General features: G+C 40.7%; 1 protein-coding gene across 1 annotated transcript in view; it reads left to right on the top strand.

The window, feature by feature from the left end:
* The first annotated feature begins 1,629 nt into the window (after positions 1 to 1,629).
* LOC132895777 (macrophage mannose receptor 1-like) overlaps positions 1,630 to 27,227 on the top strand; it is a 53,247-nt gene continuing 27,649 nt past the window's right edge. Inside the window, exons 1-13 of the mRNA XM_060936610.1 lie at positions 1,630 to 1,687; positions 2,665 to 2,693; positions 3,490 to 3,882; positions 3,991 to 4,353; positions 4,533 to 4,895; positions 4,992 to 5,366; positions 9,880 to 10,266; positions 10,368 to 10,718; positions 10,812 to 11,183; positions 18,102 to 18,467; positions 18,563 to 18,574; positions 19,629 to 19,711; positions 20,014 to 20,073. Coding sequence (XP_060792593.1) covers positions 1,683 to 1,687; positions 2,665 to 2,693; positions 3,490 to 3,882; positions 3,991 to 4,353; positions 4,533 to 4,895; positions 4,992 to 5,366; positions 9,880 to 10,266; positions 10,368 to 10,718; positions 10,812 to 11,183; positions 18,102 to 18,467; positions 18,563 to 18,574; positions 19,629 to 19,711; positions 20,014 to 20,073 — 3,159 coding nt within the window. The 5' untranslated portion in view covers positions 1,630 to 1,682. The remainder of the gene's footprint in view (positions 1,688 to 2,664; positions 2,694 to 3,489; positions 3,883 to 3,990; positions 4,354 to 4,532; positions 4,896 to 4,991; positions 5,367 to 9,879; positions 10,267 to 10,367; positions 10,719 to 10,811; positions 11,184 to 18,101; positions 18,468 to 18,562; positions 18,575 to 19,628; positions 19,712 to 20,013; positions 20,074 to 27,227) is intronic.

The raw sequence follows: 27,227 nt of genomic DNA, 5'->3' as shown, positions 1-27,227 counted from the left end.
ACTTTGGGGACCGCTTGCTGTATCGGCCCCTTGTTGACTCCCTCACACTGGTCTCTCACAATGGTCGCCAGAGTCTCCAGCATTTGATTGTGGGGCATAATGAACCAGCCTACCATCTACCCATCTCAGCATGTCAACAGATATTTATTTATCTTGTACCATGTTTAGAAGGTAATCCCCAGTCTATCATGGTGTCCAGCTTATTTTTACTTTATTTGGATCGTCCCATGTGGAGCTAATATTTGTGTAGGGGCCTGGCAAAACCCTATGTTGAAATTTTGACTTTTATTTTTCTTCTATATGCTGTGCAGTTCTGAAAATTACAAAATGCAATACATTTATTCTTGCGAGATCTCATTTGTTCTTTTTATTTACAAGAGGCATGTTTAATTAATCAATTCATCGATCAATCAAGCAATCAATCAATTAATTAATTTTGCTTTATGTTCTATATGTGTCATATTGTGAATTCTGTCTGTATATTGTGTTACAACTTGAACAGCACAAAACAACAGTAATCAGTGGACTTTTTTATCCCCCGCTGGCTGAAAGGCCCGAAGGGGGATTATGTCATGGCGATGTCTGTCCGTCTGTCTGTCTGTCCCAGGAAGCTTCTGAAATCAACTCATCTCACAATTTTTGGAGGAATTTCATGAAACTTGACAGAATTCTTTGTTATATGTTGATAATACACATATTGCAATTTTGTTCAATTCAGTCTCATTTTCCCAGAGTTATGGCATAGTTGCTGGGGGGGGGGGGGGGGGGAATATTGAGCTCTCAGAGCACTCTTGTTTAAATATCAAGTAGCTGCAAGAAATTAGTATCTCAGTATTACTGAAATAGAAAAAAGGGCGGCACGGTGGTGTAGTGGTTAGCACTGTTGCCTCACAGCAAGAAGGTCCTGGGTTCGAGCCCAGCGGCCGGCAAGGGCCTTTCTGTATGGAGTTTGCATGCTGTCCGCGTGGGTTTCCTCCGGGTGCTCCGGTTTCCCCCACAGTCCAAAGACATGCAGGTTAGGTTAACTGGTGACTCTAAATTGACCGTAGGTGTGAATGTGAGTGTGAATGGTTGTCTGTGTCTATGTGTCGGCCCTGTGATGACCTGGTGACTTGTCCAGGGTTTACCCCGCCTCTCGCCCATAGTCAGCTGGGATAGGCTCCAGCTTGCCTGCGACCCTGTAGGACAGGATAAGCGGCTACAGATAACTGATGGAAAAAAATAATAAAAGAGGAACTTGACCTCAGTAAATGCCAGCCACCCTGGGCTGCCTTCCTGATCTCTCTTCATTCTGTAACAGTGATACTGTATGCCTGACTTTGTTTGAAGGTCAAAAAATACTTTTCTTTTTCAGTTTTAATACTTTCTTTTCTCTAAATGTCACTAAATGTTTGGCAGTTTTCATAAAAATGAACTCAGTTCTGTTGAACTACTAATATTTTTTGCGATATCAGATATTTTCTCCTTTAATGGCCACAGATTCTTTCTCTTCATTTGACACCTTTCTTGTAATGTTACTGTTGTTGAGACAAAGAACCAGTCTGTCCACATCCCACCAAATCCCTCCCATGTCCTATGAAACTTATCCAGGCTTGTTCAGAATATGTTATTCAGTTTGATTAGGGCAATACTCCCGATTGGTGGAAAAGAAAGGAGAGGACGTGATACAAGGTCAAAAAACTATGAGGTATATATATATATTTTTTAAAAAGGAGACATTGATAATTGTACCATGTAAGGCTAAAATATCTAAATTATAATAATTTTTGGAAAGGATGTATTGTTGCCATGTTTATCAATATCTTACTTATGCAGTATTTCATGAGAACTAGGCTTTCAGATTTGCTGAACTTTACAGAGTAGGATGGTTTTACTTTCTTCTGTAGCTCAATATCTCACACCACAACAAAATACCACAACAGAGTAGATGCAAGATATAACACGCAAAGAAGAAAATTTGTATTATCAATACTCGTAATACTATTACAAGAAGTATTTAAGAACATTAGCAACAATAATAAGAATTCTTTGCTGTTTTTTCTTCTGTATGTGGATCCAGGATTTTTTTTGTCTGTTCCAAATGTAACTCAAAAAGTAGTGAATGGATTTTGATGAAATTTTGAGGAAAGGTGGGCCATGGGCACCTTGATTGATTAGATTGAAGAACAAATAAGGACAATTGAAAAACAAGAAAAGAAATTGAAGAACAATTGATTAGATTTTGATGCAAATTCGGATATGTATCTGGATCTTTTCTGTCTGTTCCCAATATAACTCAAAAAATACCAAAGGGATTTGGATGAAATTTGGTGGACATCTTTATTATTATCTTAGATTCAAGTGATTTAATTTTGATGTTGGTAATATATGGCTTGTTGGAGGTACACACTCTACCAAATATCCTCCTAGTCTTCTCTTTGTTATTATTCTGACCTACATCAAAATTGCCCATGTGTCCGACAAGTACCATCCGTTCCATTCATGGGAAGCTGGCTTACGAATTTATATTGGAATTAATGCAGTTTCTTTTGCCCAAATAGATTTTTCGTGAAATATTTTACACCAGTTATTCATACCATATCTATAAACCACTTGTATTAAGCCTGCATGCATTCCTGCTATACTTCTATTAATCATCAATTCTTTTTTCTTGTATTTTGCCAGAGCCATATTTCATCTTTTGCTGCTCTTAGGTCAGTGACCTAATATATATATATTTATTCTATCCACATTCACTGGATATAAGCAATTGCATGCTCTGATTGGCTACTCTAGGATATCAGCTCATATACCGTGAGTAGAGAAAAACAAAATGGCAAAGCGTTTTCTTGAACCAATCGAGGACAAAATAAAATCTCTACTTGAAAACACCCCCCCCCCCCAAAAAAAAGCAACAAAATATGGAATTAAATATTTGATGGTAAGACTGTATCTTTTTTTCTTCAAGAATTATGATTATCGCACTTTTCACAAATTGCTCCTGTCTTTTCACCGGTTTGTTAACATTGTAAGTGGAAATGATTTTGTTGGACGTTTTGTATAAAGGTTTTATTTATCGAATTTGCAAAAAGTAAAAATAAAAATGATCTGTTTCTCAAAATCCAGTGAATGTGGATAGAATAAAACAATTATTTCACTCAATCTTGTTGTGCATGGCTTATCGCCAACTTGGTGGTATGTGCCTCGTTGGCAATCAGCTCATGTACGATTTTGTGGAATAACTGTTAAATGTATGTGTGTATTATCATACTATGGTACTGTATGTGTGTATTATGGTTGGTTGGTAACTTCAGTAACCCAAACAACTTCTCTTTGAGAATTCAATATATAGTAACGTTCAGTATATCATAAATGTGTTTAATAATAATAATAATAATAATAAATAAACTTTAGCATTGTTAAATTTTTGCATGTTGTTATTGTAGTATGTGTGTGTTACTATATCTCAAATTGTATTTCAATGCAAAACTACCATTGTGTCTTAAACAGGGTTTTGCACTATGGATTTCTGTCTCTCTCGCCAGTATCACTTCATTAATAAGAATAAAACTTGGGCTGAAGCGCAGAGATACTGCAGAAAGTATTATGTTGACTTAGCCAGTGTTGATAATGCTGAAGAACAGCTGGCCCTGATTAAAACAGTAGATATCAGGAACAACAAAGCAGTCTGGCTTGGGCTGTATGATGATGATGATGCGAATAGCTGGAAATGGTCTCTGGATGATGATGATGAGGAGGAGGGAGAGACGAGCTTTCAAAACTGGTATATCCAGAAACCAGGGAACTGGTATGAAAACAGACTGTGCACAAGCTTTTCAGGTTTTAATGGAGTGTGGAAGGAGAATAATTGCTCTGAGGTGCTTCCATTCATTTGCTTTGATCGTGAGTATAGTAGAAATGTATATTTTTCATTAAAATATTTCAAAAAAACAACAACTCATGGAGTACACTTTCTCTTTAGTTGTTACACAATGCAGCTCTGTCTTTCAGGGAGCACAAATACCAGTGAAACATATGTCGTGGTTAATCGGAACATGACCTGGACTGAAGCTCAGAGATACTGCAGAGAGCATTACGCAGACCTGACGAGTGTGAGGAACAAGAATGAGAACCAAAAGATAAGATCGTTATTATATAATTATTTTTCTTATTATAATATAGTTTGGATCGGCCTGTACAGAGCCAGGTCTTGGTCAGATAAAAGCAACTCTTCTTTCAGCAACTGGAAAACAGGACAACCAGATAATTACGGACAGGATGAATCCTGTACTGCTATATTATTTAATGATTCTGATTCTGGGAAATGGACCGATGAAGACTGCAGTCAAACTATCCCATTCCTCTGCTACAACAGTGAGTAGATTTCTGTCTTGTTGTATCAAATGAACCTTTGACATCCAACCTGGACAGATAATCAGTCTTACTTTTACATACTAAATGCAAACCAGCTATGTTCAAACCAGCTAGCATTTTCCACAAAAAGGATAAATATAACTGACATTTTCATTTTGCTTTTCTGGTAATTTCATCAGCATCTTCCCATGTGTACCACTTTGTAAATGAGAATAAGACCTGGACTGATGCACAGAGGTACTGCCGAGAGTATTACACTGACCTGGCTACTGTTGATAACATGAAGGAAATAAATACACTCCTTAAAACAGTAAATACTAGTTACTCAGGTTTAGCCTGGATTGGACTGTATGATGATCTGGACAGCTGGAGATGGTCTCTGGATGATGACAGGTTCTACAAAGAAGGAGAGAAAACGTTCAGGGGCTGGTACCATGAACCTGATAACTACAATGGAAAAGAGCTGTGCGTTTTTATCCGTTCTGATGGGAAATGGTCGGATGGAGATTGTAACAATTCTTTGACTTTTGTTTGCCATGATGGTGAGAATCATGACATCATGAATTGACTCGGATGAACTGTGTGATTTTTTGTTTTGTTTTGTTTGTTTTATTCAGCATAATGTTCATCTATTACAGGAAGAAATGTAACAGAAGGTTACATCTGGGTTAACCAGTTCATGCCCTGGACAGATGCTCAGCATTACTGTAGACAGCATTACAAAGATCTGGCCAGTGTGAGGAATCGAGCAGATAATAAAAAAGTCCTCAACCTCACAGGAGGCTCTGATGCTTGGATTGGCTTATACAGGACCAGACTCTGGTCAGACCAGCATGGGTCCACATATGACAACTGGAGACCAGCCATTCCTTATAGTCCTGAACAACCAGACAATGGTTTATATACTTTTTGGGAACATGGCAATCAGCAATGCACTGCTGTATCACTCAGCGATTCAGGACAGTGGACAGATGAGAACTGCTTCACCACATTCCCATTTATCTGCTATAACAGTGAGTCCATTTTTCCCTTCCTTATCCCTGACACCAAGTGTCTTCAATAAATATCCATAAATAGCTAATTTGGCATCATGCAAAATATGGAGGTCAATCAACCAGTCAATTAAAGTATAATTTGATGTGGGATTTGCTTGGTTGGAATGAATACCAGCCAATAATAATACAACCCTGATTCCAAAAAAGTTGGGACAAAGTACAAATTGTAAATAAAAACAGAATGCAATAATTTACAAATCTCAAAAAACTGATATTGTATTCACAATAGAACATAGACAACATATCAAATGTCGAAAGTAAGACATTTTGAAATTTCATGCCAAATATTGGCTCATTTGAAATTTCATGACAGCAACACATCTCAAAAAAGTTGGGACAGGGGCAATAAGAGGCTGGAAAAGTTAAAGGTACAAAAAAGGAACAGCTGGAGGACCAAATTGCAACTCATTAGGTCAATTGGCAATAGGTCATTAACATGACTGGGTATAAAAAGAGCATCTTGGAGTGGCAGCGGCTCTCAGAAGTAAAGATGGGAAGAGGATCACCAATCCCCCTAATTCTGCGCCGACAAATAGTGGAGCAATATCAGAAAGGAGCTCGACAGTGTAAAATTGCAAAGAGTTTGAACATATCATCATCTACAGTGCATAATATCATCAAAATATTCAGAGAATCTGGAAGAATCTCTGTGCATAAGGGTCAAGGCCGGAAAACCATACTGGGTGCCCGTGATCTTCGGGCCCTTAGACGGCACTGCATCACATACAGGCATGCTTCTGTATCGGAAATCACAAAATGGGCTCAGGAATATTTCCAGAGAACATTATCTGTGAACACAATTCACCGTGCCATCCGCTGTTGCCAGCTAAAACTCTATAGTTCAAAGAAGAAGCCGTATCTAAACATGATCCAGAAGCGCAGACGTCTTCTCTGGGCCAAGGCTCATTTAAAATGGACTGTGGCAAAGTGGAAAACTGTTCTGTGGTCAGACGAATCAAAATTTGAAGTTCTTTATGGAAATCAGGGACGCCGTGTCATTCGGACTAAAGAGGAGAAGGACGACCCAAGTTGTTATCGGCGCTCAGTTCAGAAGCCTGCATCTCTGATGGTATGGGGTTGCATTAGTGCGTGTGGCATGGGCAGCTTGCACATCTGGAAAGACACCATCAATGCTGAAAGGTATATCCAGGTTCTAGAGCAACATATGCTCCCATCCAGACAACGTCTCTTTCAGGGAAGACCTTGCATTTTCCAACATGACAATGCCAAACTACACACTGCATCAATTACAGCATCATGGCTGTGTAGAAGAAGGGTCCGGGTACTGAACTGGCCAGCCTGCAGTCCAGATCTTTCACCCATAGAAAACATTTGGCGCATCATAAAACGGAAGATACGACAAGAAAGACCTAAGACAGTTGAGCAACTACAATCCTACCTTAGACAAGAATGGGTTAACATTCCTATCCCTAAACTTGAGCAACTTGTCTCCTCAGTCCCCAGACGTTTACAGACTGTTGTAAAGAGAAAAGGGGATGTCTCACAGTGGTAAACATGGCCTTGTCCCAACTTTTTTGAGATGTGTTGTTGTCATGAAATTTAAAATCACCTAATTTTTCTCTTTAAATGATACATTTTCTCAGTTTAAACATTTGATATGTCATCTATGTTCTATTCTGAATAAAATATGGACTTTTGAAACTTCCACATCATTGCATTCCGTTTTTATTTTCAATTTGTACTTTGTCCCAACTTTTTTGGAATCGGGGTTGTAGTAATAATAATAATAATAATAATAATAATAATAATAATAATAAATTTTCCTGATTTTTGCACTTTTCATTTGAAGTAATAACGCATTAATCTTTCTATAGTCTAACTCACTAAATATCAGATATAATTTTTATGCTCCTCGGTAACAACACTGACATTTTCAGACATATTTCGTAATATTTCTTGGTAAATTAAAAAAAAAAACACAACAACCACAACAACAACAACACTTTTTCTTCAAAACTGAGAGGGGTAACTCAAACATTGTGAGTCCAACTTCAGCAGTTATAACTAGTCTTTGAAATATTTATTGATTTAATATAAACACATACATACAGTGCCCTCCATGATTACTGCCCCCCAGTAAAGATCAGGAAAAAAGGTTAGAAAAAAAAATCACCTTTTGGTGAAGTCGCTTCATCTCACACTGAAAAAATGAGAAAAATCCAACTGTCATCAAGAAATAATTATTTTCAACCTCTGCATTTAATACTTTGTACAACCTCCTCCCTTTGTCATTAAAACAGCACTGAGTCTCTCCTGCAACATTTTATAAGGCTGGAGATACAGAGCAGGGCATCTGAGCCCATTCCTCTTTACACAATCTCTCCAGATCATCCAGGGTCCGAGGCCCTCTCTGGTGCTCTCGCCTCTTTAGCTTACAACACAGGTTTTTAGTGGGGTTCAGGTCAGGGGACTGAGATGGCCATGGCAGAAGCTTGATTCTCTGCTCAGTGAACCATTTTTGTGTTGATTTGGACACACGCTTTGGATCATTGTAGTGCTGAAAGATCCAGTGACAACCCAGTTTTAGTTTCCTGGCAGAGGCAGCCAGATTTTGATTTCAAATGTCCTGGTATTTCATGGACTTTATGATGCCATGTACCCTAACAAGATTTCCAGGGCGTTTGGAGGAAAAACAGCCCTAAAACCTCATGATGCTGAAAATAATTATTTCTTGATGAGGGATTTGTTTTTCTCTGAATTAATTTTTTCAATTAATGATTGGATTTTTCTCATTTTTTCAGTGTGAGATGAAGCAACTTCACCAAAAGGTGGTTTTTTTCTAACCCTTTTTACTAATCTTTACAAGAAGTGCCAATAATTGTGGAGGGAAATGTGTGTGTGTGTGTCTGTAATATACAGTACCAGTCAAAAATTCAGTGGTTTTTCATTATTTTAAAATTTTCTGAATTGTAGATTAATACTAAAGTCATCGGCATTATGAAGAAATATATATGGAATTATTTGGTACACAAAAAAGTGTTAATCAAACCAGAATATGTTTTATATTTTAGATTCTTCAAAGTAGGCACCTTTTGCTTAGATGACAGCTTTGCCCATCTTGGCACTTTCTCAGTCAGCTTTACGAGGTAGTCACCTGGAATGGGTTTCAGTTTACAGCTGTGCCTTGTCAAGAGTTAATTTCTTGAATTTCTTGACCTCTTAATGTGTTTGAGACCGTCAGTTGTGTTGTGAAGAGGTAGAGTTGGTATGCAGTGAATGGCCCTATTTGAGTACTGCTCTAATCCATATTATGCCAAGAACTACTCAACTAAGTAAAGAAAAATGACAGTCCATCATTACTTTAAGAAATGAAGGTCAGTCAGTCCGAAAAAGTTTGGGATGAGTTGGACCGCAGAGTGAAGACAAAGCAGCCAACGAGTGCTCAGCACCTCTGGGAACTCCTTCAAGACTGTTGGAAAACCATTTCGAGTGATGACCTCATGAAGCTGATTGAGAGAATGTCAAGAGTGTGCAAAGCTGTAATCAAAGCAAAAGGTGCCTACTTTGAAAAATTTAAAATCTAAAACATATTTTGGTTTGATTAACATTTTAAAATTTCCTAAATGATTCCTTACGTGGGCGGCACGGTGGTGTAGTGGTTAGCGCTGTCGCCTCACAGCAAGAAGGTCCGGGTTCGAGCTCCGTGGCCGGCGATGGCCTTTCTGTGCGGAGTTTGCAAGTTCTCCCCGTGTCCGTGTGGGTTTCCTCCGGGTGCTCCGGTTTCCCCCACAGTCCAAAGACATGCAGGTTAGGTTAACTGGTGACTCTAAATTGACCGTAGGTGTGAATGTGAGTGTGAATGGTTGTCTGTGTCTATGTGTCAGCCCTGTGATGATCCGGCGACTTGTCCAGGGTGTACCCCGCCTTTCGCCCGTAGTCAGCTGGGATAGGCTCCAGCTTGCCAGCGACCCTGTAGAACAGGATAAAGCGGCTAGAGATAATGAGATGAGATGAGATTCCTTACGTGTTGCTGCATAGTCTGGATGACTTCAGTATTAATTTACAATGTAGGAAAAAAAATACAAAAATAAAAACATATATATATATATATATATATATATATATATATATATATATATATATATATATATATATATTTGGTTTGTCCAAAAAAAAAATCCACAAGGTTGTTATGTTGTAGGTAATAACCAACATAATTTCCTCAGATATGCACTCCAATTTCCAGTTAACCCAATCAAAACAACATCAGGAAATCATTTTCACGAATTCGAATCCACCAGCTAAATGAATTTAATACCAACAAGTACAATATCAAAATCCAAATCTTGCATGGATAATATTACAACAGAGTCGTTTTCAACTTTAACGGCATTTTCACTTTCAAGAAACATATCCAAAACAAGGTATCACTATTTGCTTTTTTCTTATTATTTTATGGTTTTAAACATGCTGTGCTTCTTAGATGCTATTCTGTTTATTGTTTTGAAAGAATTCTGCACAGGATCATTATGTACCCATCAGTATCACTTTGTTCCTGAGAACAAGACCTGGACTGATGCACAGAGTTACTGCAGAGAGAAATACACTGATCTGGCCACCATTGATAACATGGAGGACATGAACAAGCTGCTTGACGCAGTATATGGCACCTACTCAGGTTTAGCCTGGATTGGACTGTATGATGATCTGAACAGCTGGAAATGGTCTCTGGATGATGATCTGTTCTACAAGGAGGGAGAGAGAAGCTTTCGAAACTGGTTTAAATACAAACAGAGGAAGTGGTTTGGAAATATTTTGTGCGTATACTTTTCAGGTTTCGATGCAATATGGTGGGGAGCTTCTTGTTATACCGCAATGGCATTCATCTGCTTTGATGGTGGGTACAGCAGTCACCTTCCAGACCACAAACTTTTGAAAATAATTAGTCCTGTAGATGTTCAATCTGTACTGTTAAAATATTACGACTGTCTGTTTTAGGAAGGGGGGATGCTAGTGAAAGGTATATCCTTGTTTATCAGTACTTGAACTGGACTGACGCTCAGAGGTACTGTAGAGAGCATCACACAGACCTGATCAGTGTCAGGAACAAGACTGAGAACCAGAAGATAAGATCACTGTTATATAATTATAATTATAGTAGCAGCGTATGGATTGGCCTGTATAGTAAAAGGTCTTGGTCAGATAAGAGCAATTCTTCTTTCAGCAACTGGTATCCGGGGCAACCTGATAATTACGGACAGAGCGAAGTCTGTACTGCTGTTTTCACTGAATCTGGGAAATGGACAGATGAAAACTGTGATCAAGCTTTTCCATTCTTTTGCTACAGTTGTGAGTAGATTTGTTTTATAATAAAAAGACATATTTTATATTGAAACCCAAAGTGTATGATGTATAATTAACAATGTTGTTGCCCTTTTCTAGCAACGCCATCAATTTCTCATCAGTATCACTTTGTCAACGAAAAGAAGAACTGGACTGAAGCACAGATGTACTGCCGAGAGAAATACACGGACCTGGCTTCCATTGATAACATGGAAGAAATGAACACACTCCTTAACACAGTAAATGGCAGCTACTCAGGTTTAGCCTGGATTGGATTGTATGATGATCTGGATGAGTGGAGATGGTCTCTTGATGATGATGCTTTCTATAAGGAGGGTGAGAGAGAGTTCAGAGGATGGTACCGTGAACCCAATAACTACAATGGAAAAGAAATGTGTGTTTCCATGTACTACACTGGGGAATGGTTTGATCAGCAGTGTACTCAGAGACTGGGATTTGTGTGTTATAATGGTAAGTCCAGAAAACGGTACCTGTTCTATTTATGTTTTATCCTTTTGATGATACATGACCTGCGATGACCTGGTGACTTGTCCAGGGTGTACCCTGCCTCTCACCCATAGTCAGCTGGGATAGGCTCCAGCTTGCCTGCGACCCTGTACAGGATACTGTAAGCGGCTACAGATAATGGATGGATGGATGGATGGATGATACAACCCCGATTCCAAAAAAGTTGGGACAAAGTACAAATTGTAAATAAAAACGGAATGCAATGATGTGGAAGTTTCAAAATTCCATATTTTATTCAGAATAGAGCATAGATGACATATCAAATGTTTAAACTGAGAAAATGTATCATTTAAAGATAAAAATTAGGTGATTTTAAATTTCATGACAACAACACATCTCAAAAAAGTTGGGACAAGGCCATGTTTACCACTGTGAGACATCCCCTTTTCTCTTTACAACAGTCTGTAAACGTCTGGGGACTGAGGAGACAAGTTGCTCAAGTTTAGGGATAGGAATGTTAACCCATTCTTGTCTAATGTAGGATTCTAGTTGCTCAACTGTCTTAGGTCTTTTTTGTCGTATCTTCCGTTTTATGATGCGCCAAATGTTTTCTATGGGTGAAAGATCTGGACTGCAGGCTGGCCAGTTCAGTACCCGGACCCTTCTTCTACGCAGCCATGATGCTGTAATTGATGCAGTATGTGGTTTGGCATTGTCATGTTGGAAAATGCAAGGTCTTCCCTGAAAGAGACGTTGTCTGGATGGGAGCATATGTTGCTCTAGAACCTGGATGTACCTTTCAGCATTGATGGTGTCTTTCCAGATGTGTAAGCTGCCCATGCCACACGCACTAATGCAACCCCATACCATCAGAGATGCAGGCTTCTGAACTGAGCGCTGATAACGACTTGGGTCGTCCTTCTGCTCTTTAGTCCGAATGACACGGCGTCCCTGATTTCCATAAAGAACTTCAAATTTTGATTTGTCTGACCACAGAACAGTTTTCCACTTTGCCACAGTCCATTTTAAATGAGCCTTGGCCCAGAGAAGACGTCTGCGCTTCTGGATCATGTTTAGATACGGCTTCTTCTTTGAACTATAGAGTTTTAGCTGGCAACGGCGGATGGCACGATGAATTGTGTTCACAGATAATGTTCTCTGGAAATATTCCTGAGCCCATTTTGTGATTTCCAATACAGAAGCGTGCCTGTATGTGATGCAGTGCCGTCTAAGGGCCCGAAGATCACGGGCACCCAGTATGGTTTTCCGGCCTTGACCCTTACGTACGGAGATTCTTCCAGATTCTCTGAATCTTTTGATGATATTATGCACTGTAGATGATGATATGTTCAAACTCTTTGCAATTTTACACTGTCGAACTACTTTCTGATATTGCTCCACTATTTGTCGGCGCAGAATTAGGGGGATTGGTGATCCTCTTCCCATCTTTACTTCTGAGAGCCGCTGCCACTCCAAGATGCTCTTTTTATACCCAGTCATGTTAATGACCTATTGCCAGTTGACCTAATGAGTTGCAATTTGGTCCTCCAGCTGTTCCTTTTTTGTACCTTTAACTTTTCCAGCCTCTTATTGCCCCTGTCCCAACTTTTTTGAGATGTGTTGCTGTCATGAAATTTCAAATGAGCCAATATTTGGCATGAAATTTCAAAATGTCTCACTTTCGACATTTGATATGTTCTCTATGTTCTATTGTGAATACAATATCAGTTTTTGAGATTTGTAAATTATTGCATTCCGTTTTTATTTACAATTTGGCCTTTGTCCCAACTTTTTTGGAATTGGGGTTGTACATGACCATACATCATAATACAAACCAAACCAAAAATGTTCTCAATAGGCAGCATACTTGGGAATTTTTGTTATCCATGCTGCCAGATATCAATTCCCAGAAAATGTAATGACTTACAGAAATGTGACTTTTGACTGCACAGTAATCTTCTTCATGTTCACGTTTTTCTCAGTGCTATTTTGCTTATTAAGATCAATGTGGAAAATCGATCAGTGTGGAAAATCAATCAAAGTCCTTCCCATTCCACAAGGTACATTGGGTGGCACCGATCTCCGTTTCTACTCTGTTAGAAATAGTGGTAGAGTAGGAGTCCATTTCTGTCCCCCAAGGTACAATCTACACTAATGTATCCCCTAGAGCTCATTATTGGACCTCAAGATAACTATGTGTACATTTTTCAGGCCAAAATTGTACATATATGTTCCCAAGCAGTATATAAAGGGTACAAAGAAGTACCTTAGAACAGTGGTCACCAACCTTTTTATGCCCGAGATCCCTAACCTCTGCCTAGATGGCAAGCAAGATCTACCCCTTGAAGCGTTGACAGAAAAAGAAATCCAGACTAGACTGTTTCAAGTTGAGGCTTTTTATTTAGCCTAATTTTAACTGAATAAGATTTAAGACCCTGGTCCAACTTTTTAATTTCTTGTGAGAGCTGACGAAATGACTTAATTTCAGTACAACATACAATGGAAATTAACTATACACAAAAAATATATAGGCCTATATCTGTAGTGAGCAGAATGAATGAACCACCAATGACTCAGATTGTTATTAATATCAACTAATAATATTGTAATGAGATAGCTGAACTGTTCACATCAGTTGCACTGTCTTGTTTGTAGTGTAACACTAAATTAATTAATTTCACAGCAACATAAAATGGAAATTGTCAACTGAAATTACAACAGTGATGATATATCACAAATTGTAACTTAAGTGACAAAATGACAACTTCAATTCAACATGAACTGATTTTCTTTAACCATACATACACAGTAAAGACAAATATGAACTTGCAGTGATGCTACTACCAATGACTGCTGTCATGCTACAGAGGTTACAGTTCATCACGCAACTCAAATCAATGTGATGGCTGTGACTGAACACGGTCAGTGAGTGCCTTATAGTTAGGTTCATATCACGTATCATATTACGGCAGGAACAAGCAGTAGGAACATCCATGACCTTACGCTTAAAGCTCGACAAAGGAAAAACTTGACAGCAAGCTAATTAGCATTTGTTAGCGGCTACAGTCGGTACTCGGCACGTTAAAAGTGGGTCAGTGTTGTAACGACATAACGTTACTGTACAAGCAATGCTTATTTAACGGTAATAAACTTGAGCCCTATATGTTGAAATTCCTATCTTATTCATTCGTTAATTTATCACACAGTCTTACCTCAGTCATGTTCTCCCCTACTTCTGTGAAAATTCAACGTCTCAGACGCGGACACGAGTGGGCGGGGGATGCGTTTGATTAAGTCTCCTGATTGGCTGGTGATAGATTGGTGTCATTATAGCGCGTCGGAGCGGTTCATGCCAGGCTTGAGTCCGATCCACCACTCCGCGGAAACACTTCAAGAGCTACAGTAACACTGACAGCCAGGTTATATCCTCACGGTTTTATAGGCAATATCATGCTTCCTTTTGTAAAGGGGCGGCAGAAATTAAACGGGGGCGGGAATCACAGAAAGGGGGGCGGCCCGCACCTCTAAAACCCCTCGTGGAGAACCCTGAACTGTATTGCGAGGCTATCACCATGGTGACGATGCTCAGAGACGTAAGACGTAAGCAGCAGGAGCTTAAAAAAAAAGAACCCTGCGACACAGAGGGGGAAAGCTGTAGTGGGCCTATCGGAAGACATGTAATATGAATGCCAATCAGATATACTGCAGTGTATTTCTGTATAATCTTCCAATTTCTTTCCTCATCCCCCAAGATCGACTGGGAAAGCCTCCGAGATCGACCAGTCGATCGCGATCGACGGGTTGGTGACCTCTGCCTTAGAAGGTACTGCCCCGGTTACAAGCCATTGTACCACCAAAAGTACAATTATGTACTTTATTTTCTGAGAGGGCGGCACGGTGGTGTAGTGGTTAGCGCTGTCGCCTCACAGCAAGAAGGTCCTGGGTTCGAGCCCCGGGGCTGGCGAGGGCCTTTCTGTGTGGAGTTTGCATGTTCTCCCCGTGTCCGCGTGGGTTTCCTCCGGGTGCTCCGGTTTCCCCCACAGTCCAAAGACATGCAGGTTAGGTTAACTGGTGACTCTAAATTGACCGTAGGTGTGAATGTGAGTGTGAATGGTTGTCTGTGTCTATGTGTCAGCCCTGTGATGACCTGGCGACTTGTCCAGGGTGTACCCCGCCTTTCGCCCGTAGTCAGCTGGGATAGGCTCCAGCTTGCCTGCGACCCTGTAGAAGGATAAAGCGGCTAGAGATAATGAGATTTTCTGAGAGTGTATAGCCCTCAGCTTCTCACATAGCAAGGGTTACAGTGGGGGGCTAGTCCTTTGGAAACCACAAGAGTTTGACTCCCTGCTTACATCTGTATTACAGCATGCCTCACCAGGTGTCATTTTTATGATTATCTTTGTGACAACCTGGCATAAGTTGAACTCACGACCTCCTGGTTGAGAAATACATGCACTAACCACTAGGCCAACTTGCAGGCAATGTGGAAAATGCATCTGTTGAATTCTTCATTTCAAAATCCAGCTTAGGCTCATGATGTCAAAATTACTCATTTGGAACTACCTGAGATATTTATTGATGTGACTGAATATGTCTGAAGCACAATATTTTGAAAGAAGTGAACATAGATTTGTAAATGTTTATTCACGCTGACACCACCAGACGAAGCAAATGCTCATAATATAAAAAGTTCAGCATGGTTTTGCACCAGCTAACAGCTATAGGCTTCTGGTTTGATCCCTAGCTCAGATTACTCAAGTCTGTGTTGGGTTTTTGAATGTTCTTCCCAGGTGGGTTTAGTCTATGTCCAAGGGTTAACTCTGACTGTGAGCTGGCCTAGTGGTTAGTGTGTCTGCCTCTTGATTGGGAAATTGCAAGTTCTACTTGCCCTTGGGTCATACCCAAGACCATCATAAAAATAGTACTGCTGTCTGGCAAGGCATGCTGCAATACAGATGTGAGTAGGGGTCAAACTCTTGTGGTTACCAGAGGACCAGCCCCCCACTGTAACCCTAGCTGTATAGGCAAGAAGCGAAGGGCTATAGAAGTTGAGATTGGTGCTGCCCAATGTGCCTTAAGGGCCTGGTTAGTACTGGGATGGGAGACTTCCTGGGAAGACCAGGTCCTGGCACTGGAGGGGACTTTGACTTTCTGAATGGTTAACTCCAATATACAAAACCATGCCTACGAACCTGATTCAGTTACATTAACTTTTTCAAAGGCAGCATGTTTATGGACATAATCTCTGACAATCAGCAGGAAAACAATAGTGGAGAATTAAAAAACATCTCAGAAGTCCCTATACCTTTATCACCGACAAAAACTTTGATCATAAATTTTGATCCGTCCCAAGTTGCAGGAAAAAAATAGATACAGATAGATACTGAAATCAACCCAGACATTTTCATTCCAAACATTTGCAGACCTTCCCATACATATATCATCCACAATTCATTTTGAACTATCTAACAATATGAAAAGATTTTTTATTGTCTCCAAAGCAGACAACACAACAAGCTTTATACTTTGCTCTCTTTAATCAGGTGTGTTGCTAAACAGGATAAGGTAGCCTAACCAGCTACCAGTGTAACTGATAATAATAATAATTATATACATAATCACTGATCAGCCATAACATTAAAACCACCTGCCTAATATTGTGTAGATCCCACTTGTGTCACCAAAACAGCTCTGACCCATCAAGGCATGGACTCCACAAGAGCTTCGAAGGTGTGCTGTGGCATCTGGCACCAAGACGTTAGCAGCAGATCCTTTAATTACTACATGTTGCAAGGTGGGGCCCCATGCATTGGACATGACAGATACTTGATCTTTGGGAATTTGGAGGCCAAGTCAACACCTTGAACTTTTTGTCATGTTCTTCAAACCATTCCTGAACATGTTTTGCAGTGTGGCAGGTCACATTATTCTGCTGAAAGAAACCACTGTAGCTGCTTTTGGTGGTAGACAGGGGTCAGCATGGTTACTCTGACCCATCTGTAGCTACGCAGCCCTATACACAGCAATACATCCGATGCACTGTGTGTTCTGACACCTTTCTATTATAGCCAACATTAACTTTTTCAATAACTTGTTTGACAGTAGCTCTTCCGTGGGATTGGATCAGACGGGCTAGCTTTCAATTCCCGTGTGAATCAATGAGCCTTGGGTGCCCAAGACCGTGTTCACCGATTGTCCTTCCTTAGACCACTTTTGGTAGGTACTAACCACTGCTTACCGAGAACAGCCCACAAGATCTACTGTTTTGGAGATCTTGTCATGCCATCACAATTTTGCCCTTGTCAACATCACGCAGATTCTTACGCTTGCACATTTTTCCTGCTTCCAATGCATCAACTTCAAGAACTGACTGTTCTCTTGCTGCCTAATATATCCAACCCTTGAAAAGTGCCACTGTAAAGAAATAATCAATGTTATTCACGTCACCTGCCAGTGGTTTTTTTGTCATGGCTGATTAACAGTTTTTGATAAGATCCCATGCATTTAAAGGCTTGTTTTTACATTATGTTACATTAATGGCATTAAGCAGATGGTCTTATCCAGAGTGATGTACAACATACCCAGAGCAGCCTGGGGAGCAGTTGGGGGTTAGGCGCCTTGCTCAAGGGCACTTCAGCCATTCTTGCTGGTCCAGGGAATCAAACCTGCAACCTTTTGGCCCCAAAGCTGCTTCTCTGACCATTAGGCCATGGCTTCCAATACAATTTATGACCATAAAATCTTATCTTTACAAAACACTTGGTATGGTATGGCATGGTATCGTATGGTATGGATGATCCCTGAAGATTGGCAAGCATTGGTCCATATACCTTGGCATCACACTGTCTACATTATTCTTGTTAACAATTGTTATTATCAAGCAAAATAAAAATGTGACTGTTACATTTCTCACAACCTCAGGGACAAACAGCGTATATGTATGGATTTCTGAGGGAATGACTTGGGAAGAAGCTCAGAGGTTCTGTAGAGCAAAACACACAGACCTGGCCAGTGTGAGGAATGAGACTGAGCTTCAGCAGATACTGAGTATCACACATGGCTTCGATGTGTGGATAGGTCTTTATAGGAACCGACTATGGTCAGATCAGAGCAACTCAATGTTTACATACTGGAGACCAGAGATTCAACCACATATAATATCCGAACCTGACAATGGTTTGTATTCATATGGACAATTTGGAAATCAACACTGCACCGCTATGGATTATACTGGCAAATGGACTGATGAAAACTGTTTAGCCAGTTTCCCTTTCTTCTGCTACAGTGGTGAGTTCATCTCTTTTCTGAGGAATATTAAGAATGAAAAGTATTTCTTATTATATATAAGAATATATCTAATAATGTCTTGCATACTCTTGCAGTATCCACTCCAGGTAAGGAAAAAAATCTTAATACTAAACATATAAATTTTTGTAGTAGATTTAACATTCAACTGGGAAAATTATAGTATAAATATTCATTTTAATAATCACTTAAAGATAGACGGCCTTTCGATTTCATAAAATCAGTGAAATTTAGTTCCTGCTGAAATTTGGTCATTGTGATATATGCTTATTTCTGTAATATCTCAGAAAATATCAGACCATTCTGTGGCTGGGAAGTTATTTAATTTGAGGGGATTCCTGAGCAAATAATGTGCATGAAATCGCTCGCTTCGCGCAGTCAAGCAGACAGAGGAAATCCGTGTGCGCATGCGCAGGTCTACCTTCATTGGCTTCGTCTTCTTCTTCTTCATCTTTTGGGTTTTACGGCAACTGGCATCCAATGTTGCATTACTGCCATCTACAGGTTTACTTTGACCGTGCACTGACAGTTCCATCATTCTGTCACTAAATGAATAGCTGATCACGCCGAAATGCTCACTGCTCGCCGATATTTATTAGTTTGGTCCTGTGTTTCCTTTCCTTCGCAACATAACGTCTTTTCTTCTCGCTTTCCGTTACTGTCATTGGTTTTTCACATTTCATTCTCACACTCACATCCTCCATTGTTCTCTCCTGTTTCAGATTTGTATCCCACAATGCCTTGCGCAAACAGGGAAAGCCCACCACGTGATGCATGACATAATATCTTGTATTGTGTCATGGCGAAGCAGGAAAAATTAGCGGTGAATTTAGGGCCACGTGGCCCTAAATTCATTAATTGTTCTATTTTTAAAAAAACTAATAAAATTGGAAGTCTGTGATTCAAATTCAGTAGCTTTCAGCCCACTAAACAAAAATAATTGGGTGTCGGGGAAAATTCTTTTTATGACCTTAACTTGAAAAATCTGAAAGGCAGTCTAGCTTTAATGATCAATAACAATGAATTTCCAATTATTATAAAAAAAACCCACAACTTTTTAGTTCAAAACTATGTATATTGTGCAAAAACTGTGATGTGATTGTGCAAATTCGATAATACAGTACATACTGTTATATAACACAGGTGCTGTGATAGGACTGCAAATGAAAATTCAAGTGAGGGGAAACATGCTGGATTCTCAGATTAAAGAACTAGTGTTGATGCAAGTAAGTAACCTTTCTGCTGTTATGTCCTATAAGGCAATGAAAGTCATATTTCATCTTTAAATAATGTCTAGTAATACAGTAAATGCAACCAAAGTTCAAGAAAATATCTATTGTCTATAGCATAATGAACACTGCAGTAGATCTGAATGTGGTGTGTTTTTATATTATATATATATATATATATATATATATATATATATATATATATATATATATATATATATATACACACACACTGTATGTATACCGTATATATAGGTACTTGACAATACTTTTCTATGAATGATCTACTTTTTTGCCAGCTTCAACAAGAATTCATCAGCCTGGGGTTGTCAAGGAACTTCACTTTGAGAGTGAGGAACGTACACAAGATCAGCCCGTGAAGGACAAAGACATTCAGAAGGAAAATGTCAGAATTCTGAACTGTTCAAGGTTTTGTCCTGATTCACTCATTCAGTTCTTTCATTTGAGTCAAGTATGTTGTACAGATTTTTTTTTTTTACAAGATATCTTGTGTGTGAGGCGGCACGGTGGTGTAGTGGTTAGCACTGTTGCCTCACAGCAAGAAGGTCCGGGTTCGAGCCCTGTGGCCGGCGAGGGCCTTTCTGTGCGGAGTTTGCATGTTCTCCCTGTGTCCGTGTGGGTTTCCTCCGGGTGCTCCGGTTTCCCCCACAGTCCAAAGACATGCAGGTTTGGCTAACTGGTGACTCTAACTTAGCCCTGTCCACATGGCAACGGATTCAGGTGACTCCGATACAATTGCTTATCGTTTAGGCCTGGCGTCCACACGGCACCGGCGTTTTGGGTGCCCAAAACGCAATCTTTTTGAGAACGGGTTCCAGAGTGGAAAGATCTGGCAACGTTGCCGTTGTGAAGTCGTCTGGATGAGTAGAACGGATTTGTTTACGATGACGTCACAACCACATGACTGTGAGTGCTTCACGCCGGGTAGAAGTGTAACGAACTCGATGCGAGTTGTCAACAAATCCTATAACTTGGTTCATGAAACGCGCTTACAAAATATTTTCACTGTGAATATTTATTGTGGAATGGTGCAAAGTGAGAGAGAGAGAGAGAGAGAGAGAGAGACTCTGCCCTTAGGGCAGAGTCAATCCCGCCAGCAAAAATAGGGGAAAAAAAAGGAGCGATCTCACCTCTTCAGATGTGGGTTTAAGTCCTACAATACATTCCTCAAAAAGGGCGTAGAAGAAATTAATCCATCAACGTGTAGCATTCAATTTATTCCGGACCATTAAAGACGCCGCCTTCTGCGTAGAATCATACGTCATCCTCGTCGCCATATTGGATAGGTCAAAGCGGAGAATAAAGATTCATGTGCTGCGTTTAACTGTACCAACAGGTTTACCGTCCAAACGAGATCATATGGGATTACCTTTCACAGGTGAGAAACAACAAATTAATCCATCAACGTGTATCATTCAATTTATTCCGGACCATTAAAGACGCCGCCTTCCGCGTAGAATCATGTCATCCTCGCTGCCATTTTGGAGAGGTCAAAGCGGAGAATAAAGATTAGCTGCGTTTAACTGTACCAACAGGTTTGCCGTCCAAACGAGATCACATGGGATTACCTTTCACAGGTGAGACTGGAAAAATACTTTTCATTGTATTTGGTCATTATAATGTAATTTTACAAACAGATTTTCCTGACTTTGTGGCTAATATGAAGTCTCGCGCATAATAGTTTATGCGCATGCGTCCTTACTTCTTCTATTGTTCTGGTGTCTCCGAAGGGACAATCTTACAGCGCCCCTAGAGGTGTGGCATGTGTATTGCATCGTTTTCAGCAAGCGTTGCGTTGCCATATGGACCTGATATTTTACTGATTGTTGCCCATTTGGACGCGATATATTTTTAAATAACATCTCGTTGCCGTTGTCGTGTGGATGTAGCTTAAATTGACCGTAGGTGTGAATGTGAGTGTGAAGGGTTGTGTCTATGTGTCAGCCCTGTGATGACCTGGTGACTTGTCCAGGGTGTACCCCGCCTTTTGCCCGTAGTCAGCTGGGATAGGCTCCAGCTTGCGTGCGACCCTGTAGAACAGGATAAAGCGGCTAGAGATAATGAGATGAGATGAGATCAAAGTTGAGGTGTCAAGTAGCGTTGTAGTACTCGAGACCAAATCTCAAGACCACTTTTTGAAGTTCTCGGTCTTGTCTCAGAATTGACCACATTTTTACTTGGTCTTGTCTTGGTCTTGGACATGGAGGATTCTGGATTTTATTTTAAAACCGGTCAAGACCACAACTCTGGGGATTTCACTAACTTGCCAGTGCATTGTCTGATTTAACATCGTTACTGTGATTGGATGTAAAATTTCCTGTTTCAAATGCGGCCAATAACATGATTCATTGCTAATTTGAAAATTTTCCTCCTGTTGGGGAGGGGCTGTGACCCCTCCACACCCCCCTTCACACATACTGGTCTGGTCCTAATCTTGACTTGGTCTCACCTTGCTTTGGTCTTGGTCTTGACTTGATCTCAACCCCTCAAAGTCTTGGTCTTGATACACTTTGGTCTGGGTCATGACTTGGTCTTGGTTTAGATGGCCTTGACCACAATGCTAATGTCAAGGAATTAAATAGGCACAAAAATAACGAAACCCCATTTTTTAGTCTTTTTTGGCTGTGTACCAGAATTCAGCCACTATGCCAACTTACACCGAAATAAATAATTCATGGAAATTAAGGTCAGAATTTCTGCTTCACTAAATGATGTAATATGTACCATGGACATCCTATCAATGTGCAAACGCTACATATTTTAGTGGAAATGCTGCCCTGAATGTAAAAATGTTGATCCTTGAATTATTTATTTCAGTGTGAATTTCTAGCATTAAGAATTTAAATTATTGTTCATGATTAGAAATGAGTTAACAATTTTTTTCTTCATTCCTCATTAAAATAAATGAGTGTGTATAACTGTCATGAAAACCAGGCATGGAACGACAGGACGCAAGGGCAGCTTGACACCTTTTAATAAACGTTCAAAGTTGCAGGCAATTCCAAAATAATAGGCAGAAGCGTGGTCAATAAACAGGCTTAAACAGGATAATCCGAAACTCAGTCAGTAAACAGGAACAGGTCAAACACAGAAAGAGCAGGCGTGAACAAACGGCTTGGTAATGAGCAGCGACAGCCAGAACAATACTACATAGTGAGCTAGAGTGAACTGTAATGATGAACAGGTGTGCATAATCAGTCCTCAGGTGATGGAGAGTGGTGAGGAGCATGATGGGAATTGTTGTGTGGGGTGTGTTGTGCAATGAAGGAAAATGCATGGATGCAGAATGGGCAGTGGATGTGATAAGAAATAAGACTGATTGATTAATTAAAGGTGCTGACTGCAAAGTTGAATTCTGGGTAAAAATGTTTTATTTCTGTTGCTGTTGGAGTTTCAAGATGTTTCGCATCGATTTAGAGTTGATTTGATAATTGAAATTGACGAGATGCACTGCTGCACACACTATGTATCCTGTGTGTAAATGTTTTGCTGAGATAAAAAGTGTCCCGCATTTTACAGTTCTGGAAATTGCCGAAGCAAGTGAGCAACAAGATCATGTGACCACCGTGGGGCGTGTGTTCCCTAATTTTAACTAAAATAAATCAGTGTGGGGGGCGGCACGGTGGTGTGGTGGTTAGCGCTGTCGCCTCACAGCAAGAAGGTCCTGGGTTCGAGCCCCGGGGCCGGCGAGGGCCTTTCTGTGTGGAGTTTGCATGTTCTCCCCGTGTCCGCGTGGGTTTTCTCCGGGTGCTCCGGTTTCCCCCACAGTCCAAAGACATGCAGGTTAGGTTAAATGGTGACTCTAAATTGACCGTAGGTGTGAATGTGAGTGTGAATGGTTGTCTGTGTCTGTGTGTCGGCCCTGTGATGAGCTGGCGACTTGTCCGGGGTGTACCCCGCCTTTCGCCCGTAGTCAGCTGGGATAGGCTCCAGCTTGCCTGTGACCCTGTAGAACAGGATAAAGCGGCTAGAGATAATGAGATGAGATGAGAAATCAGTGTGGGCAAACATGACGGACTTCACTCTCCTGCCAGCTAAAAGCTAGCGGAAAAGAAAAGGAAAGCCTGCCTAGTGAGTGTAACTGCAAGATACAGCAAGGTTAAGCCTAGGTCACAACCGGACGTACGATTTTTTGGCCGTGCGATTTTTGGCGTTTCCCAAATCGCTGCGTTTTTTTTGTTTGTGGAGAAAGACGCACGTTGGCCGTAAGTTTGTCTTGCAACCTGAAAAAAACGTAAGGGCCCGTAGAGTTTGTTTGACATGACAAAGAACCTCTGCGGCCGTTCTGCGGCTTGAAAATCAGCACGTCACACGCGCGCCCTCTGTGCGTTTCTTGCGTTTTTTGCACGTAGACCGGCCGTAGGAGCGCGTACGGCCGGTTGTGACCTTGGCTTTAGATGACATGCCGTTTTTCTGGACAGATAACTAAATCATTCTAGCTACCACTTAGCTATCCCAGCCCTAGAATGCATGGGCTCGACTCCACAGTAGCGAGTATGGAGTTATACACCTTATCTTACAGAGAAAGAAACGAGAACACAAAAGCAGTAACAGAGAAAAGATATATTTGTCTTTTGTTTCACGGATCTATTCACAAATGTCAACCACAAATTACATCCCAGTGACCCAAAACTCTTCGAGGTTGATGCAGAGTCATGATGTTTTCTGTGCGTTGCCATCTTCATACGTGTCAACCTTTGGTCAATCAAACCTGTATAACCAACCTCCAAAATCCGTATTTCCCTTATAAAATCCGTATAAGATGCAAATTAAAATAATTTACCTAAAATTTGAATGATAATTAACAATGATATATCCCAGTTACTTTTTATTCAATATTAATAACAATAAACCTTCAGAATGAACACAAAGCTCCAATGTTTGACAAAAACACAAAATGTTATCAGCGTAGTTACGAAGGAAATACTTCGTTGTTTGGAGACAGGTTTCACCAAGCGGCTATTGTGCGCGTGACTTCATATTAGCCACGAAGTCAGGAAAATCTGTTCGTAAAATTACGTTATAATGACCAAATACAATGAAAAGTATTTTTCCAGTCTCACCTGTGAAAGGTAATCCCATGTGATCTCGTTTGGACGGCAAACCTGTTGGTACAGTTAAACGCAGCACATGAATGAGGCATCTTTATTCTCGCTACTGTCTAGACGCTATACCAGAGACGGTTGAAGAATCTCCACTTTGCCACATCCAATAGGGCGGCGAGGATGACGTATGATTCTACGCAGAAGGCGGCGTCTATGTTTATATGTCTATGACTTCACGGTTGGCGGGATTCTCGCAATGCGGTGTGCGCATGATCAAAAGTGGAACGAAGTCTCGCTACCACAAGATAACGCGCGATTTCATAAGACTCTTTACTGGCTGGCTGTGGTGTACAGTACGTTTGTAAATGTTATGCGCTCTTTTATCATCGTGGGGATTGATTATAGCTCTAAATAAATATTAAAGTTTTTTTTAAAGAATCCGTATAACTTTATTTATACGCCCGTATACTACGTTTATTGAATCAAATCCATATAAAATACGGACATTCCGTATCGGTTGACATGTATGCATCTTGGTGTGATGCCGTTCCATAGTTATGCTCATTAGTTCAAGCTCCTTGCATTTGGCTGTTTCACTCGGGCCAGACTGTTTACCTCAAGAGGGGGGAAAACAATCCCAAAATGGAGAAAAGAGACCCTCAGGACATCAAAATGATCACATCTCGTACGCATAATATTGTTCTTGCGGGACATAGGAAAATGCCATGCATGCTAAAAAAAAAATTCAGATGACTTTGCAGTCAGCACCTTTAATGAAATTTACAGTACAGCAGACTGGTGCATGACGTGAGACATAGAACTTACAATGTTTTCTCTAATTCTATCAATCTGACTAGCTTGTCTTTTTTTTTTACATTATGCTATGTTTGTATCATTTAGTTCATTTAATAACCCCCCCACCCTTTTTTTGAGGTTGCCTGTGTTCTCGACATTAGTTTGACCAGAACGTTCACCTCGAATATCTCATCTCATCTCATTATCTCTAGCCGCTTTATCCTTCTACAGGGTCGCAGGCAAGCTGGAGCCTATCCCAGCTGACTACAGGCGAAAGGCGGGGTACACCCTGGACAAGTCGCCAGGTCATCACAGGGCTGACACATAGACACAGACAACCATTCACACTCACATTCACACCTACGCTCAATTTAGCCCATGTTTACATTAGACCATATCAGTGGATCATCAGATTAACGTTTTTAAAACGATTAGTGTGCACACAGCAACACCAATACACGATTCGCGTGCACACAGCAATACCAATACACGGATACGCTTGGCTCCGCAGGCATCCTGCGCTCCAAATCACTCCACCCTGAACAGCGAGTGCCCTCTGGAGGGTGCGCACTCCGGCCCTGCGCAGCTCACAGAGCACGCGAGTGAAGTGAACAAGCAGTGATTTGGGACTGAGCCGCTGTGTGTGTGATCCCAGCGCATATCACTTACCACTTGCAAGTGGAAGGATGGCAAGCCTAAAGACAATCATAACTACACAATGGGCAGTATTTGCATCAGTATTTGCAGTATTTTCATACTTTTATACTCTTTAATGAAAGGTGATACAAGGCGGAAGTCCGCGCCGTTTTTCAGCAGTCGCGTCACATGACCAACGCCAGCGAATCAGGAAGGTGGATGTCACAGTGACGTTGTCCAATGAGACGCCAGCTAGAGCTCAGCACAGCGTATCCGCGTATTCTGAATGTTTACACAGCACCGGAGCTGACACGATCTGGATTGAATACGTGGACGCTGGCGGATTCCCGTTTCCCGGCGTTTCCAGGCGGTTTAATGTAAACGGACAGTGCATCCGCGAAGAAAACGAGACAGATACGGTCTAATGTAAACGTAGCCTTAGAGTCACCAGTTAACCTAACCTGCATGTCTTTGGGGGAAACCGGAGCACCCAGAGGAAACCCACACGGACAACATGCAAACTCCGTACAGAAAGGCACTCGCCGGCCACAGGGCTCAAACCCGGACCTTCTTGCTGTGAGGCGACAGCGCTAACCACTACACCACCATGCCGCCCCACCTCGAATATCTCCAAAGCAAATCACAAACTTCAAAAAAGAATGTCCATTACATTTCTGAATGTATTTCTTGTGCTTTTTCAGTGATGTGCTACCTGATATTATCATATTGGGTACAGAGAAGAAGACTCTCTTACGTCTACTATGGCAACATCACCATGGCTATTTGTTTTAGTATTTCCTAGTTCTTATTTCATTTTAAAGGTCTGACCCAGTTCAGTGCTTGGTTCACTTCACTTCTTTTATTGTATTCACTTATCTCATATTTCACCCTCTTTAGTGTTTGCACCTTGTGTTTTCTCATATTTATTTCCTGTAATTCCAAGCCTTATTATTATTTTTTCTCTCGTTCTCTCAGATTCTGATTAATGATTCGCTGAGATTCTTTCGATATTTAAG

Source organism: Neoarius graeffei, chromosome 12 (genome assembly GCF_027579695.1).
Source record: "Neoarius graeffei isolate fNeoGra1 chromosome 12, fNeoGra1.pri, whole genome shotgun sequence".
NCBI lineage: Eukaryota > Metazoa > Chordata > Actinopteri > Siluriformes > Ariidae > Neoarius > Neoarius graeffei.
Note: the sequence above shows the minus strand (reverse complement) of the source record. Positions and strands in the feature narration are given on the sequence as shown.